Source organism: Microcebus murinus, chromosome 16 (genome assembly GCF_040939455.1).
Source record: "Microcebus murinus isolate Inina chromosome 16, M.murinus_Inina_mat1.0, whole genome shotgun sequence".
Taxonomy (NCBI): Eukaryota; Metazoa; Chordata; class Mammalia; order Primates; family Cheirogaleidae; genus Microcebus; species Microcebus murinus.
Window position 1 is genome coordinate 32,783,716 of NC_134119.1, and position 17,312 is coordinate 32,801,027.

A 17,312-nucleotide genomic window follows, 5' to 3' on the forward strand; every position below is an offset into this window, starting at 1 on the left:
TCTCAAAAAAAAAAAAAAAAATCAAAACAGTGTAACAGCATCTACAATGAAAGTGATTATTTCCACTCCTTTATCCTGTTCCAAATTTACCCCCATAGGTAATCAGTTTTGTTAATTTCTATCTAACCAGTGTTTCTTTATTTAAATATAAGCAGAGACAAGTATACACTCTTATTTTCCTTTTTCATAACAGAAAAGGTATCATAAAATATGCACTATTCTGTAGCTTGCTTTTTTAAAACATAGTATGGCTTAGAAGTCTTTTCGTGTTGATTCACAGAGTATCTTCATACTTTTTTAAGGCTACAAAATGTACCATTTTGTAGGTATGCCATAGCAACCTATAAACATAATATTCATGAAGCTATTGGTCGATACCTGTCCATTAAATACTTTTTAAAACTTTTAATTTAAAAATATTTATTATTTGCTTATACAGGTAATATGTGACTAAATCTTGTAAAAATTCAAATTACAATTTTCATACCTTAGGTTTAAGAAATAAAAAAAAAAAAAAAAAAAAAAAAAAATTCAAATTACAAGCAAAGTCCCTTGGCCATTCCTAATCCCTCTCACCTCCCCAGAGGTGAATTCTGAACCCCCAGAACTAACTTTTGTTATTAGTTTGGTGTTAATATCTGCTCCTTTCTGGTTGATATTCCCATTGGTTAGAAATGGGACTCCCAGCTGCAGTGTTAGTTTGGAAACTAAAGTCTCATCAGTGGCCATTACATGTTTAAGGTAGAAATTCTTTCTTCCCTTTTCTGCCTGTACAAATTCCATTCATGTCTCCTCTTTTGTTAACCTTGCCTCATTTTTTCCAGCCTGCCTTATGGTTGTTCAAATATTAATATTTAGGTTGAACCAGATAAAATTACTATTTTGGTAGGTAAAAAGCAGCTGGTTATCAGCAGTTTCATATGGTTCAACCTAATAGTTTTAAAGCTTAATCGGTTTATGTGTCTAGTTCTCCTCAAGGGCAGGAGCCAGAGCGTGCGCGCGCGCGCGCACACACACACACACACACACACACACACACACACACATTAGTATAATCCCCTCTAAGACCTAGAATGACTGGCCAGATCAAAGGCACTTAATATAAGTCCTGTTGACTGATGAAGCTGAGCTGTCCCCAAGACAGGTAGCAGTTGTGATCCACTAAGTCTTACTGGGGTTGGTCTCTAAGATGGTCTTTGCAGTTGCCTTCTCTGAAATGCAATCAGGTCACTTGCCCCCCATGAATGACCTGCAACCTTGTCACACTTTAGGGAAGTACGGAGGACCACTTCCTCTTTATAAAACTTTGCCCCTTGGTTACTATTGAGACTCTTGTGGCAGTTCGTTTAGGTCTGCAGCCAGTGGGTTATGGGTGCTCAGTAAGGGAAAAGCTTTAGACTAGCTGAGTGTACAGAGACTCCTTCCTCAGATCCAGCGTGTGTGGTGGAGTTGCTGGCCTAAGAGTTCACTTTGATTCTGTGAATCCTGACTTCCCAGACTTTGAGAAGATGCACTGACCATTGCAAATTCAGAAGAATTTGGGTTTTGTCCTGAGGTTGCCAACTTTTAATTTTGCCAAATAAGGATGTTTAAAATAAGTAATTATATATTTTGTGTAGTTAATACATGATTATGGTACAGCATTCAAAACATAAAAAAGGATATATATTGAATAAAATAAGTCTCATACTTCCTCTCCAGTTCCTTAACTATCCAGTTCCCCTCCCAAGAGGCAAACCGGGTTGCTTGATCATCCTTCCAGAGATAGCCCACACATTTAAAAACAGGTATGAATGTATTGGCTCTTTCCCTTCCCTCAAATAAATGGTAGTGCATTCAAATACTGTTACACATGTTGAGTTTTCTCCCCTGCTTTTCTTAGACATCTTTTGAAATCTATACATAGAGCTGCCTCATTCTTTTTGATGGCTACGTAATATTAGGAAGGATATTAAAAACAGTTATCATCATTTTAATTTAAAAGGTAATTTAAATACCAAAAATGAGAAAGAATGTTATTTCAGTATAAAGAACAGTTCTATAAATTAAATAAATTTAGTTCTGTGAAAAATTAATTCCCTGCATTTGTCCAAAGACCCTGTGTTTAAAAACTGTTTCTAGTGATAGTGAACCATTAAAGAAAGGAGTTTATATGTTAGGATAGATTGTGCTAATGTTTATCACAATAGCACAATTTTAGAGATGTTAATTAGCCTCTGGTGGGCTGAATGAATGAAAGAGCAAGAGATCCATAATTGAGATATCCATGACTTTCTCCCCACTTTACAGAGAAATAGATTTAGGGCATCCTTTCTTTTTTTTTTTTTTTTTTTTTTTTTTTTGAGACAGAGTCTTGCTTTGTTGCCCGGGCTAGAGTGAGTGCCATGGTGTCAGCCTAGCTCACAGCAACCCCAAACTCCTGGGCTCAGGCAGTCCTCCTGCCTCAGGCTCCTGGGTAGCTGGGACTACAGGCATGTGCCACCATGCCCGGCTAATTTTTTCTATATATATTAGTTGGCCAATTAATTTGTTTGTATTTATAGTAGAGACGGGGTCTCGCTCTTGCTCAGGTTGGTCTCGAACTCCTGAGCTCAAATGATCAGCCCTCCTCCGCCTCCCAGAGAGCTAGGATTACAGGAGTGAGCCACCACACCTGGCCTAGAGCATCCTTTCTTATCTCCTGCAATGATACCATTCAACTTATTAGATCACACACTTAGCCAGTCTGCTGTCAAGACATATTTTATTTATTGCAGCTGTCAGGTGGATTAGAGTAGGGAGACTAATTTCAGGGTTGTGTATTCCTTCTGTTAATATTTTTGAGCAATTAACAAAGGCATAGTACCATTAGGAATTTTTAAAAGCATACCCTGTCAGTCCGCTGTGAGGAATACCCAGTTGAAGTGATGGGGTCCTGAACTTGGGGAATAAAATTGGAATAGGTAGCTGGAGTCCGAGAACCTTGGAATTAAAAAAATTGATAGGACATGCTGTCTTTGGGACTAATAAGGAGAATGGAATTCATTTATTGAGTGCCCAGTATGTGCAAGGTACTGTGACAGGTTAGTGCCAAGCAAACTGCCTTAGGATACTAGTATAGGGTTGAAGAGGACACGGTATACAGACACAAGAAACCAGGCTTGTTTGTTTAGGCAGCACATGTTTATTAGGACAGCGCTGGATACAAAAAAGGGAAGGAAATGGTACAATCCAAGTTCCAGGGAGAAAATATAGATCGAACCTTAATTTTCTCAATCTAGAGTAGCAATCTGATTATTACAAGTGTGTTTAGCAGAACAACTGCATATATTATTTTTATTTTTAACCATTTATTTTTGGAATGAGCAATACATTTATATGGTTGAAATAGAAAGTATTTAGAAGGTATACTGCAAAAAGTCTCCCTCCCACTTTTGCTCTCCCCTTCTCCCTTATACAGAATTTCCTCTTGTGTTGGTTATAAATGCTGGAAATAGAAACTACTCCGAGTATTTTAACCACAGAAGGATTTAACGCAGGGAATTGGGTACTTATAAAATTGTTGGAAAGGTTGGAGGAGTAGGACTCAAGGAGGTTGTCCTTAGAGTATCAGTTTTATTTTTTATTTTTATTTTTTTTGAGACAGAGTCTTACTTTGTTACCAAGGCTAGAGTGCCGTGGTGTCAGCCTAGCTCACAGCAACCTCAAACTCCTGGGCTCAAGCAATCCTCCTGTCTCAGCCTCCCGAGTAGCTGGGACTACAGACATGTGCCACCATCCCTGGCTAAATTTTTCTCTCTATATTTTTGGTTGTCCAATTAATTCCTTTCTATTTTTAGTAGAGACAGGGTCTTGCTCTTGCTCAGGCTGGTTTCAAACTCCTGACCTTGAGCGAGCCTCCCACCTAGGCCTCCCAGAGAGCTAGGATTACAGGCGTGAGCCACTGTGCCAGGCCTACAGTATCAGTTTTAAAGGCCCACCACTGGACTGGAGCTGTGATCTGGAGGTCAAGAAGTCACTGCTGATACTGTAACTGCACTGCTGCTGCTTGACACTTACAAAGCTAGTGACTAGACGTTAGACCCTTGCTACTGCAGACCGGTAATAGCAGCATCACCTGGGAGCTTGTTAGAGCTCTTAGGCCCTAGCTCAGCCTGCAGAATTGGAATCTTCATTTTAACAAGATCCCCTGATGATTTATACGTACATGAAAGTTTGAGAAGCCCTGCACTGGTGTCCTGGGTCTTAGCCACTAACCCTGGGGCTCCATGACCTTAGTTACCAATTGTAAGGGAGTCAGGGAAATGGTAGTTGTTGTTTTTCTCAACTCTCAGTCCAGAAGCAGTGTGGAATGGAGGTTGAAAGAGCCCATCAGCTGAACTGACCACACTTTTCCATAAGTAACCATTGTTGTTTGTTTCTGTGTATCCTTCCAGATATTTTATGCATATATAAGCATATGTGAATATATATGCTTTTTCATCTTCTTTTAAAAATAAATAATAGCTTACTGTACACAGCATTCTGCATCATTTAACAATATATCTTGGGAGAGCTTTCCATATCATGACATGTAGAATCATCTTGTTTTTTTTTTTTTTAAACAAATGCATAGTGTTCCATTATATGGATTACAAAATACTTAAAATTGAGACTGTCTGATACAGTCTGGGTTGCATGGTCATCCTAATTTATTGGCACATGTAAAATATAATGTAGTTGTTAAATGTTTTCTTCCTGCCTGTGTGCTCAGTTCTTTTGTCTGTGTCATCTCGTTTAACCTGTGCTATAAGCCAGTGTGCTTCCTCTGCTTTATGAGGGAACTCAGGCTCTGAAAGGTTAATTTAATAGTTCGTTATCTAAGAAATATCTGGGTTGAGATTTGGACTCCAAGTCTGTTACCCTCTATTATTTGTGATTTGACCCAGTTATATGGAGTCTGTAAAGCCTTTAGTACTTTGGTAACCTTCTCCTTTGGGAAGAGATTTGGAAGTGTACCAATTTTGCTATTTTGGGTGGGTATTAAAGGGATTTCATTTTTTTTTTCTGACTTAGGTATCCAGCTCACATAGAAGATATTGACTACGAAGAAGGAAAAGTACTCATCCATTTCAAGCGTTGGAACCATCGTTATGATGAGTGGTTCTGCTGGGACAGTCCTTATTTACGCCCTTTAGAGAAAATACAGCTGAGGAAAGAGGGCTTACATGAAGAGGATGGGTCTTCTGTGAGTAACAAATCTGGGAAGTTCTATAATGTGCAGAGCCTGCCATTGTGCTGTTTGTGTTCCAGCCTTTGATGTTCAGTAGCAGCTGGGGACCAATCCATATTTAGGCCTATAGTTGTACCCTCAAGATCTCTGTAGTAGCTGGGGCTCTTGAATAATCCCAGTTTTCATCTGTTTAGATCATGTGATTGACATGACAGCTCATAAAATAACTTGGAGGCTGCATTGATGATTTATACCACTGTATCCTTAGCCTCTAGAGCACTCTCTGGCACATAGTAGATCTTCAGTAAATAATTGTTGAACAAATGAAGGAATGCTTGAATTCTAGATCCATTGTATGTAAAATACCATGGTATTCTAGATATTCTAGGTATCTAGATCATTTATTAATCTGATGTACTGTCTGATCATTTATTAAGCGATCATTCCATGTGGAGCACTATACTAGTCTCATATGCAAGGTCTTTTATAAGCCCTTGAAGAACTTAAAATTGATTAGACTATTTTCCTGTTTTCTAAATTTTATAACCATGGCTGGAGTTTTTACTGACTTCAGAATGAAGTATAAAGTATGAGTTTTAAGTTTTTAAAACGGGCATTGAGTCGTCTGTAATAGTTCTGCTACTTTTAGATCTGACTCAGCCCTGGCTTCTGTTTTTCTTTTTAACCCTGATGAAGGAACTTGAACTCCTGCTGGCCTTTTTTTTTTTATCCCCAATTTAGGATTGTTCAATATTGTTCCATTTGATTGTTCAGTATTCATATCACAAAATTTATTGATGCAAACTGTATACTGGAAAACAGTATAAAATATTAAAGGTGAGTGGCTTGGTGCAGTGGCTCATGCCTGTAATCCTAGTACTTTGGGAGGCTGAGGAGGGAGGATTGCTTGAGGTCAGGAGTTTCAGACCAGCCTGGGCAACATAGTGAGACCTCATCTCTACAAAAAATTTAAAAATATATATATTAAAGGTGAATGGTGCTTCCCTTAGCAAAAGACCCTTTAGAAATGTGGATGACATAAAATAGCATTAAATGCTGCTTCCCTGAAGATGAAATAGCCTCATTCCTTCTAGCTCCTGTACTGGGTATATTTCCTGGTAGTCCTAGACTCTTAGACTCATTTTTAGTATATATTTTGGATAATGTAGGATTATCATCATTGCTGTGTTATGCCTGCCCAGATCTTCCTTGTTGAGGTCTTGTGTCCCAGCCCTTTTGTTTGAACTCCTGTTTTTGTCTGTTTTATAGTACTGTAATGAAATACTTGAAACTGGATAATTTATAAAGAAAAGAGGTTTATTTAGCTTCTGTAGGCCGAGAAGTTCAAGGTTTGGTGTTGGCTTCTGGCAAGGACTTTCTCGCTGCCTTGGTACATGGTGGAAAGTCAAAGGGGGGGAGTGGGACCAAATAGGAGGAGGAACCTTTATTTATAACTATCTGTTCTCTTGCTAATCCATTCCTGAGAGAGCAAGAACTCACTCTCGTAAGATAGCATTGGTCTATTCATGAGGGATTGCCCCCATGACCCAAACATCTCCCACTGGGGCCCATCTTCAACACTGCTGCAGTGACAGTTAAACCAGCATAAGTTTTGGCAGGGATAAACCACATCTAAACCATAGCAACTCCCAGTGCTGAATAGCAGAAACATTTTCCTTCTCCCCAATAGCCTCTTCCCCTTCCCACTCTCTTATTGACCCAGCCTCTTTTAAGAATTCTCATATTGTATGTGTCCTATGAAATTAGATTGGTAACAGGATCTTTTCTTTTTAATGTTTTTTAGGAATTTCAAATAAATGAGCAGGTCCTTGCTTGCTGGTCTGATTGCCGTTTTTACCCGGCCAAAGTCACTGCTGTTAACAAGGATGGTAAGGCATTTGAGTTGTGGTTGTTTTTACTCATTACTTAATAGAGAGTTTGTAATATTAGCGTTTGATAGTATATTTTCAGTATTTATTCACTGCCTATGAGTCATCTTTTTTCACTTTAATCACTTTGTCAGGAGTTAAGAAGAGATTATAAATGTGAAGAAAACTGGAGAAAAAGAGTAGTTTGACTTTTTGCCCCTGAATTTCAATTACTGTTTTCTGAAACAGTCATAGTTCATCTATGACTGGTTCTTGCTGTCTAGGAGCCTCTAATATTCCTTTTACTTATTTGTGAATAGCCTAGAAATTAAATGAATACCAACAAACATTTAAAAATATGCTTTGTGGTTACAAGGTGATTGAGGGTGGTTTGTAACATTGGAATTGCTAACGGAAACTGGGATGCTGGGGCTTAGAACACTGAGTTGTGTTGCCTTTGCCAGAGTTGAGAACATGTGATGGGATAGGAGAGGGAACTTGACCCAAAGAGACTCAGTTTGCTAGTACAATGTCAGGAGAAAGGTTATGAGGATAATATGTATGACCAGAATCCTGGCACTCGGAGAACAGACTCTCGCTTCCAGTGATACCTTTTTAAGCATATTCTACTAGGATGTTTACAGTATGTTTATGATCTCTCAAGTGAATGTTTAGGGCAATCAGGCCTCTTGATGCTACTCTTAGGGGTGATTATAAAGCCAGATTGACTTTTCATTCAATGAAGTTATTGAAGTATTTATTCAGTACTCTGCTAACTCTTGGCCTTGGGCTGACTCACGTTTTTCTGAGAATGGTTGAAATGTTCAAAAATAAACCTCAAAGGCAAGGTTTTATTTATTTTATTTTTTTAAGCCTCTAGGCTTCCAGAACTGAGAGATAAGGTTGTATCTTCTAAGTTGTCTAAGCAGTTACTAGTGCTCTAATTTATGATTGATTAAATCTTTTTGGATAGCCCCTTATTTCCCTAAATCAATTTTATAAGTTTGTGTTCAAAATAAAATCTCCTGTTACTGATTTTCATATATATCACATTAACCTAAAAAACTTATTTTAAAGAAAAGCTTTATATTACATTATATTATATTATTAAACTGCCTCATATCCTTTTAGTAAAAGATAAACTTTACCATTTCAGATTCTTATTTTCAAGATTAATCATCTATCTTCTAATATTGGCTTTTGAAATCGTGTGATATGACATACAGGTGTTCTTCATGTACATAAACGTGTTCCTGTAAAGTCAGTAGGTTGATTTATGCTGATCAAGTCATGCTTTTCCTCTGGGTAATATCCATTTGTGTGCTCTTTTGGGGAAAGGCTATCCTTTAGATCAGATGAAAGTTCTGGATAGTAACATGGGTAACTTCTTAGATGAAGGAGGCAGCAGAAAGGAGACAACCTTTCTTTTGTTTCATTGATGTCCTAGAGTCCCATGGGGGACAGAAATGGGGCAGAGGCACTGGATGAAGAATGGCAAAGGAAGGGCAGATTGAGGAAGAGGGGTTTTAGAAGCCTTTGGGAGTTGTCCCTTAGAGAGGTGGAGGGTGTCTTGGTGGAGGCAATGAAGGCTTAGGAATGTACTGTTTAGAGCTAATATCTACAGAGCCGGAGCTTGGCATCAAGAATTGGAACAAAAAGAAGACATAGTTCAAAGCAGAATGAAGTAGATGCTGAAACAGAGCTACCAGGGGGAGGAAGAGCAGGCACAGGATGGTTCAGATAAATCATAAAGAGGGAATCTATCTATAGGGGTTTGTGTATGGGATAGGTCTGAAACTTTTTGAAATAGTCATTTAAGGACTAAAAGTCATTGGCAACATTATGGGCTATAGTTAATTGGGGTTTTTAAGTGTCTTTTAAACTGGGGCAGATTAAAAAAAATCTTTTTAGTTGTGTTTCCTTCATCAGCTAAAATTATAGGGGGCAGAGTTTTGAGGTCATGGTTGTTCCTAAAGTGGTCACTTGCTCCCCTAATATATTGGTTATGTAAGCTCTGAATTCTGTCCAGTGACTTTTAGTTAACTGAAGGACATGAATATGAATGGAGATTTCTGCCAAAACCTGTTTTCTTGAAGTTCTTGGGTCTGAAGTCCTGTGCTGCCTTGCTGACTGGTTCTTGAGACTAATTGGAAGGGGGAAGAGAGGATATGGAGAGGAGAAATCCTGAAAAGGAAAGTTGGTGGGATAGGCTGGATGGTATTTTTGCCATATTGTCGATTGATTGTGAAGGAAAGCTACCCTTTGTGGGAGCTCAGATTTGTGCCTCATTTGGAGATGAAGATAATCACTTTTAGGTGCTGTCTTTGGGTTAGAGTTGACGGGAAGTTTCTACTTCATCATTCATTCTAGTACTTGTGGGATTGGGAGATACAATGCTGGACTCTCTTTCCACTTTTTCCCTGGTATTTTCTGCCCTGCCTCGGTAGCAGGGGCCACCACAGCTTGATGGCACTGAGGAGGAGCTCTGCTGACAAGGTGCCCCCTTTAGTTCCTGTAAATGTCACTTCTGCCTTGTACCAACTGCAGAAGGAGGCTGGGCACATAATGAAGTCAGGTCTTGCAGATTCATCTTTAGAAGGCTTGGTCTGATTTTCTTGCCACTGGTAACTTCCATGGTGGTTTTGCTGAGGCTGAGCATTGACAGCAGGCTGGGAGGTGGGGACTCTGGTCAGAGTAGGGGAGCAGTGGCTGCTGGCACTGGGAAGTCTGGCATGGTTGAATCAGAACTAAATAACAACTTTAGAGTTTCTTATGGGGGTGAGTTAGCACTTAGAAACTAGGAAGGCAGTGCCATATTATTTAGCCCTTTCCACCTGGAGGTTCTTTGGCAGTGGAAATTAAGCATCATTTAATGTGAAGGCAGCTACAATTGATAGCCTTGTTAGACCCTCAGTCTGTGTTGTAATAAAAGACAGTGAAAAATGGATTTCTACTTTCAGGGAATCTTTGTGTGGAAGCCACTTCCGATGAGTTGACCCCACTTCTTTGCTGGGGCTGCTTCAGTCCCCTGTTCTACACAGGGGATGGCAGAGCTATTTGTCTGTCAGGGCTTTGTGCCCCCAGTAGTGGGCCACTCTGTTCTGCAAGGCATTCTGTTTGGGAAAACTGAAAGTAGGTTAGCATTTATGACAAAATGGGTACTTGTTCCTTCCTGTTGATCTGTGGTTCTTTAACTTGAATGAGCAGTTGAATTAGCTCCTTCTTCCTAAAAAATATGCATATTTTTGGGTCATGTTCCCTCCACCTTCTCCCAGTTCAGTCTGTTTGGGCCAGTGCCTGCAGTCTGATTTATGACAGGAAATGCTACGGAAATGGTCTTGTTTCTAGAGTCTCTGGCTGAAGCAGTTCCTATTTTTTGTTTTCTTCATACTGTAACTGATCCTACATTTAAACTGTAGAGAGGGTGGTACTATGTGAACAGCTTTGCACAGAGATAAAAGGAAGATTTAGGCCCACATGGTCAGGAGCTGGCTTGGCTGTTTTCTTCTATGAGGGGAGAGGGATTGTATTTCCCTTTTAAAGTGACATGGTGGTATTGATCCTTTGCTCTGTGACGGGTCCTGTGATAGTTAATTTCTATATCTTATTTAATCTTCACACAGACATGGAAAGGTTATTGCCATTAACCCCATTCTGATTTTATGGATGATGAACTAAGCTCACAGGAGAAACTGCTTTAGGTTACAGAGCATGTAAATAGTAGAGGTGAGATCTGCATGGAGGTTTGTGGGGCTTCAAAATCTCTGAATTATTGAGCACCATAGTTTGTCAAAAAAAAAAAAAAAAAACAAAAGCTCTGAATTGCAGTTCCCACAGTACCAGGCTGCCTGTCTGAAGGAGGGTTTTTCCTAAAAGGGCAGGAGTTCTCAGTTATGTCCAGGTGTTCATTGATATGATGATAGGGTGGATGTAGGAGGTCTACTTTCTAGACCAGGGGTCCTCAAACTTTTTAAACAGGGGGCCAGTTCACTGTCCCTCGGACTGTTGGAGGGCCAGACTATAGTTTAAAAACAACTATGAACAAATTCCTATGCATACTGCACATATCTTATTTTGAAATAAAAAAACAAATGGGCAAAAACACCCGCATGTGGCCCATGGGCCATAGTTTGAAGACGCCTGTTCTAGAGCCTAGTGATGTCTTGAGAGCCCTGACTGGGAGACAGGCTCTGGTCTCCGTCTCTGCTCAGTGATTACAGGCAGTTCATGCAAGCAGTTAGAAATTGAAGAGGGTATTGGAGGAGATTGGCGTTTTGAAAATTGTTGGTTGCAGAACCTAAGTTGTAAATCTACTAAGAAGAAGAGACTTAAGCGGAAGGAAGGTGTACCTGCAATGTTGTGTGTATTCCCCCACCCTGCACATCTGTGGAAACCTCAGGACTTGAAGAAACCATGTTTGAAAACGTTGAGTCTTCCATCTGTGGCATTCTGGAATTCTCTGACTTCTGGAGAATGAGATAGAAAAGGGGCTCTGGAATCATAGTTGTCATAGGTTTCAAGAGCAACAGAAATCTGTCTAACCCAAAGTCATCCTTGTATCCCTGCTTTCTTGGTCCTAGAGAAGAGGAGCTTGCTATGCATCTCTAATTTTGTTTTAACAGCCCTTCTGCTATTACTGACTGCTGTAAGATTGTCTGAGATGCTGAGTTCTTAACCCTCAGAGAGGCACACCTGGCACATGTAAGGATGTCCAGAAGCTTCTTAAGGGAGCCTGAGGCAGGTAGCTCTTGTGTCAAATTAGAGGAGATACAATAGGATGCATTTATTTTGAGTTGTGTCATTTATATGTCGTTTGTTGAATGTTGTTTGTGGCCAGTGGATGCTGAGCTCTATTATCAGCCACCCATGGGAGATTTCCGTGGGAAGATAGAATTTTAGTTATACATGATACCATTAAAGTAGATTTTGGGCCTATGCTCTAGAAGTAGGCCTAGGCTACTGCTGTCTGTTGTTACCTCTGATTTATTGAAACACAGGTTAAGCTGTGTTTAGCATGATCAAGGGAGAAAGTTTCAAGATGATTTCTTGTAGTCCTGTGGAAATAAAAAGGGTCAGGACCAGGATATTGATATCTAAGGACAGTGATCCCTAAGCACCTTTAGCCATAGTTGGAATTATTTCAGAACGGCCAGTGGTACTCTGGGCCTGTAGTTTAGACTTAGGCTTAGGGGCTTGGGTAATAGGCAGTATGAGGTGGTGGCAGAAGAATTGGTTAGAGGTCAGCAGACAGGCTTGGGTTCTAACCCTAGCTCTGTCTCAGACTTGCCATGGAATTCAGGGCCCTTTCCTCTAAGGCCTCCTTCTGGAGACTGCCATCAGGAGTAAGCTTCAAAATTAATCTCGAATAGCTGAAAGTGTTGGGCTGTTCAGTAGCATTACTTAATATTGTCCTTTGGATGTTGAAAATGCCTGTAAAAATGACAGTTTTCATTTTGACATTATGATGCTGCACTTTCTTCGTTGATAAAATAATTGAAAGTATAGACTTGGGTGGCACTTAATATTTAAGATGTCACAAAAACTGGATTCTTAAAGCTCCCATCCCTCACTTCTATCCCAGACTGGCCAGAACCATACCATGGTTGCTGAAGGGTCTGTTTAGAATTCCACAGCACTGTTCATCATTATGCCTTTGCTTGCGAAGACCCTCACAATATAGTCAGGAAAAGACAGGAACACAGAGAACTGAATTATAAACTTGTTCAGAATTGGCTGTTTGTATCCAGAACCTCCCCAAATAGAAGTCCAGGGCTCCAGAGAACAAACTTTGAACTGTTTTCTTCAATAAATTGTTTGATAACATTCATGGTGCTTTGGCTTGGAGGTGGGGTGCCTTACTGGTGAGGATTTCTGGGTGCAGTGCCTCAGTTCTCAATATCGAGATACCTCTTAGTGTCTCACTTTCGTCCTGGCAGGCCTTTGAGTACAAGTCCAAGGCTCCTGCACATATTTTTTTTTTTAAAGAGGGTGTAGTGGTTTGGCTAAAGATGTCTGTCAAGAGCAATTAAAGATTTTTTTTCATATAGTATTAGTACAGATTGAGATTTTTTTCTGTAGAACCACTTTGCCCTAATTGCCCACACTGGTTTGTAAGTACTCATAAGTCATTGCTGAGCTGCCTTACATAGAGAATCACTTCCACTTTTATCCTTAGGTTTCCTTTATCACAGCTTGTCATCTAATTGCTGGTATTTTACCCAACCAAGCATAACTAAATATTCTTATATCTTATTTGCTAGGCAGTTTCTTTCTGTATTGGTGACACCTGTGACAAATAATCACCAGGCATAAAGGTCAGTAGATAATTACTAATTGTCCATGGCAGTGGTTCTCAGAGTTTGGTGTGCATCAGAATCACCTGGAGGACTTGTTAAAACACATTTCTATGCCCCACTCCCAGAGTTTGTGATTCAGTATATCTGAGATGAGGCTGGTAACTTGCATTTCTAACAAGTTCCCAGAAATCTCTGATGCTGCTGGTCTGGGAACTGCACTTTGAGAAGCACCAGTCTACTTTGAGCCAGGCCCAATGTGAGGAAGAAATTGGTATGAGATGTGACCTCTGGCCTTGAAAGGCCTGCCTCCTAGTTGGGATCTATACTTATATGAAAGTAGACCTAAGTGTGAAGCGTTGCAGGCAAGGTACCAAATGAGTCTATGAGAAGTCCAGAGCAGGGGGAAATTGCCAGTAGTTGGAAAGCCAGGAAGCTTTTACCTGAACTCTTGTGGTCGTTTGAGCTGGGCACTGAAGGATCAATGAGTGAGTAACACATTCCTGGTGGGAAAACCACTCTGATAAAGATGTGGAGGTAGAAATGTCACTGACAGTTTCATTGGTAATAAGTAGCTACCAGTTGGTGGGTATTGGATGCTGGTAATGAGTTAATGAAGTTTGGAAAATTACTGGGCTCAGATTGTGTTGGACTTTGAATACTAGAGAGGCAGGCTTTTGGACTTCATTTAGTACAAATGACTAGCCATTGACAGGGCCCTGTTAAGGACTGGAGGTGGGGTGGGGAGAGAATGTACCAGAGGGAGGTAACCAGGATGTCTTAACTTCCTTCTTGCATTCTTCTGCTCCCAGCCCTCAGGTTCATGTTTACCAGTAGTAAACCATTACTTGATATACCAGTGAAGCACAGGTAATCTTGAAAGATTAACTGTGATTTTTATTTTAAATACCTGGGGCAAAAAAAAAAAAAAAGGCAGGGAGGGGACACGAATTGGTTCTAAGATGAAAAAATTTGTTAGTGTTGGTTTGGGTGCAACTGATGAGATCTGTATTGGATTCTTTATTTGGGAAAATAAGATTATTTGGGTTTCACTAGCTTCAGGTTTTTAGCAGGGAGTGAACTTTATTGAACTGTTTTTTTCTAATGGAAAAAAAAACGGGCAATGTAGCAGGCAACATTTAATGTTTTGGCCCACTCCCTATTTTAAAATATTGTAACATGGGCCAGGCATGGTGGCTCACGCCTGTAATCCTAGCACTCTGGGAGGCTGAGGCTGGGCGGATAGCTTGAGGTCAGGAGTTTGAAACCAGCCTGAGCAAGAGCGAGACCCTTGTCTCTACTATAAATAGAAACAAATTAATTGGCCAACTAATATATATATAGAAAAAATTAGCCGGGCATGGTGGCACATGCCTATAGTCCCAGCTACTCGGGAGGCTGAGGCAGCAGGATTGCTTGAGCCCAGGAGTTTGAGGTTGCTGTGAGCTAGGCTGACATCACGGCACTCACTCTAGCCTGGGCAACAAAGCGAGACTCTATCTCAAAAAAAAAAAAAAAAAAAAAAAGTAACATGAAGATAATTCATATGGATTTTGAGATTAATGGGATCTCTAGAAACATAATACCTTCAGCAGAACAATCACGTTCCTTATAAAGTTTGAAAGACATTATTGCCCCCAAGCCCAGAAAATAAAGATTAAATTATAAAAATAAAAGAATTCTCCAAGGAATAAATAAGCCTGCATTTTCCTCACAATTGTTTAACTGCTCTCTGTTCTTGGCTTAAATTCAGTGCAAGTTTTTTATTTTAATAAAGCGTCATAAAAATAAATTATTTTTTGATGGATTTTGATTTATATAGATGAAAAAACTGTAATCTTGATTAAGAAATGAAGACAAGCATACTGTTATCTTGGACATAAGTAAGACTGAATGTGGTTCTTTTTTTTTTTTTTTTTTGTTTTGAGACAGAGTCTCGCTTTGTTAGGCTAGAGTGAGTGCTGTGGCGTCAGCCTAGCTCACAGCAACCTCAAACTCCTGGGCTTGAGTGATCCTTCTGCCTCAGCCTCCCGAGTAGCTGGGACTACAGGCATGCGCCACCATGCCCGGCTAATTTTTTTTATATATATATCAGTTGGCCAATTAATTTCTTTCTATTTATAGTAGAGACGGGGTCTCGCTCTTGCTCAGGCTGGTTTTGAACTCCTGACCTTGAGCAATCCGCCCGCCTCGGCCTCCCAAGAGCTAGGATTACAGGCGTGAGCCACAGCGCCCGGCCTGAATGTGGTTCTTAAACATTTTTTCTAACTCCCATAAGTGGTTGGAGGTCCCTTGTGTTTATACTTTGAAAAATTGCTGCTTTCATGAAACTGCAAGTAAAAATCATGATATCTTCTTGAATTTTAGGTACTTACACTGTGAAATTTTATGATGGAGTAGTTCAGACTGTCAAACATATTCATGTCAAAGCTTTTTCCAAAGATCAGGTGAGAAATGTGGTTTTGTGCTTTATGTTATGAATAATGCTAACATTGTAGTTTTGTTTCTCAAAGACATTACATTTGCTTATGATGGCAAGTCTTTATTTCCTGCATCTGACACAATTTCACCGGAAAATAATACACAAGTTTTCAGAAGTTGTAAATATTTGTCTCTTGCTGTTATTTCCTTGTAACATGTTTTTTTCAAAAATGCCAAATACTTATATACCATTGCCTCTGTTATCTGTTTTCCTCATCCTTTCTCAAAAGTGTCTAGTTATTATTCTTTTTTCCTTCTTCCTGTGCCCCACCTCTAGAGCTGTTTCCATCTTTCTGTGCCCTGTCCCCATTACAGGGAACTTGTTGAATCACTTTAGGAGACCTTGAGCATGTTTTCTCTGCATCTAGCTTTGTTCTTCAGCTAAGACCATGACTTGGTATTTTGCAGTGCTACTGTTTGGTGTGGATTTGGCAAGCACTGTACTAGATGTGCCTGGTTTGAGAATTTTTTATCCTGTTGTCTCAGTCATCATGCATATACTTGCCTGAACATGGGGCCTGAGTTTTGATACTGGAAGTATGGTTTGCATAGATATGGGCCATCTAGAAGTGTTGCCTTCCCTTTTCATGCTTTTTCCCCCCTTTTGTCTCACTCATGTTTATATTTTAATGAAATAGTTGAAGAGAAAGTAGAGATCAAAATTTGGATGTTGGTGTTTTTTTTTTGTTTGTTTGTTTGTTTGTTTGTTTGTTTGTTTGTTTGAGACAGAGTCTCACTTTGTTGCCCAGGCTAGAGTGAGTGCCATGGCGTCAGCCTAGCGCACAGCAACCTCAAACTCCTGGCTCAAGCAATCCTCCTGCCTCAGCCTCCCAAGTAGCTGGGACTATAGGCATTCGCCACCATGCCCGGCTAATTTTTTGTATATATATTAGTTGGCCAATGAATTTCTTTCTATTTATAGTAGAGACGGGGTCTCGCTCTTGCTCAGGCTGGTTTCGAACTCCTGACCTCGAGCAATCCGCCCGCCTCGGCCTCCCAAGAGCTAGGATTACAGGCGTGAGCCACCGCGCCCGGCCGGATGTTGGTGTTTTTAAAAATTCTAATTCTTACTAATTTTAGTTATTGAGACAGGTAAAGCAGTTTATTAAAAGATTTTACCACTGAGGCGTTGTAACTGGTTACTCTCGCCTCTGGGTGGTAGTTGATGAGACAATGTTTGGTGATGCTGTAACCTGTTGTGTCTTGTCTTGTGATTATCAGATGCTTCTATTTTTCACAGATTTTAATAAATTCTTCTATGCATACGTTTAGTAGTTTCAAAGGATTGTGATACATGAAACCTTTAAAGGTTGTCTCAAGCATGTTTTTGCCTTTTGCTTGTTTTCCTCTTCAGAAAATTGACAAAATTATAAAGCTTTGGCCCTGACGATGCTTTCTCTTTGATCATTTGTTTCTCGGGCATCTAAGGAGCCACACACCACTTTAAAACGTTATTTTGGCCTTAAATTTGGCAATTTT

At 39.9% G+C, this 17,312-nt stretch overlaps 1 protein-coding gene across 5 annotated transcripts in view; it reads left to right on the forward strand.

The window, feature by feature from the left end:
• PHF20 (PHD finger protein 20) overlaps positions 1–17,312 on the forward strand; it is a 125,658-nt gene that overhangs the window by 51,202 nt on the left and 57,144 nt on the right. For 3 of the 5 annotated variants that reach the window (XM_076011071.1, XM_076011070.1, XM_076011073.1), the window contains 3 exons: positions 5,035–5,206; positions 6,996–7,080; positions 15,720–15,799. In XM_076011071.1, coding sequence (XP_075867186.1) covers positions 5,035–5,206; positions 6,996–7,080; positions 15,720–15,799 — 337 coding nt within the window. Of the gene's footprint in view, positions 1–1,701; positions 1,788–5,034; positions 5,207–6,995; positions 7,081–15,719; positions 15,800–17,312 lie in introns of all 5 variants that reach the window. The other 2 variants (XM_076011074.1, XM_076011072.1) reach the window with 2 other exon arrangements.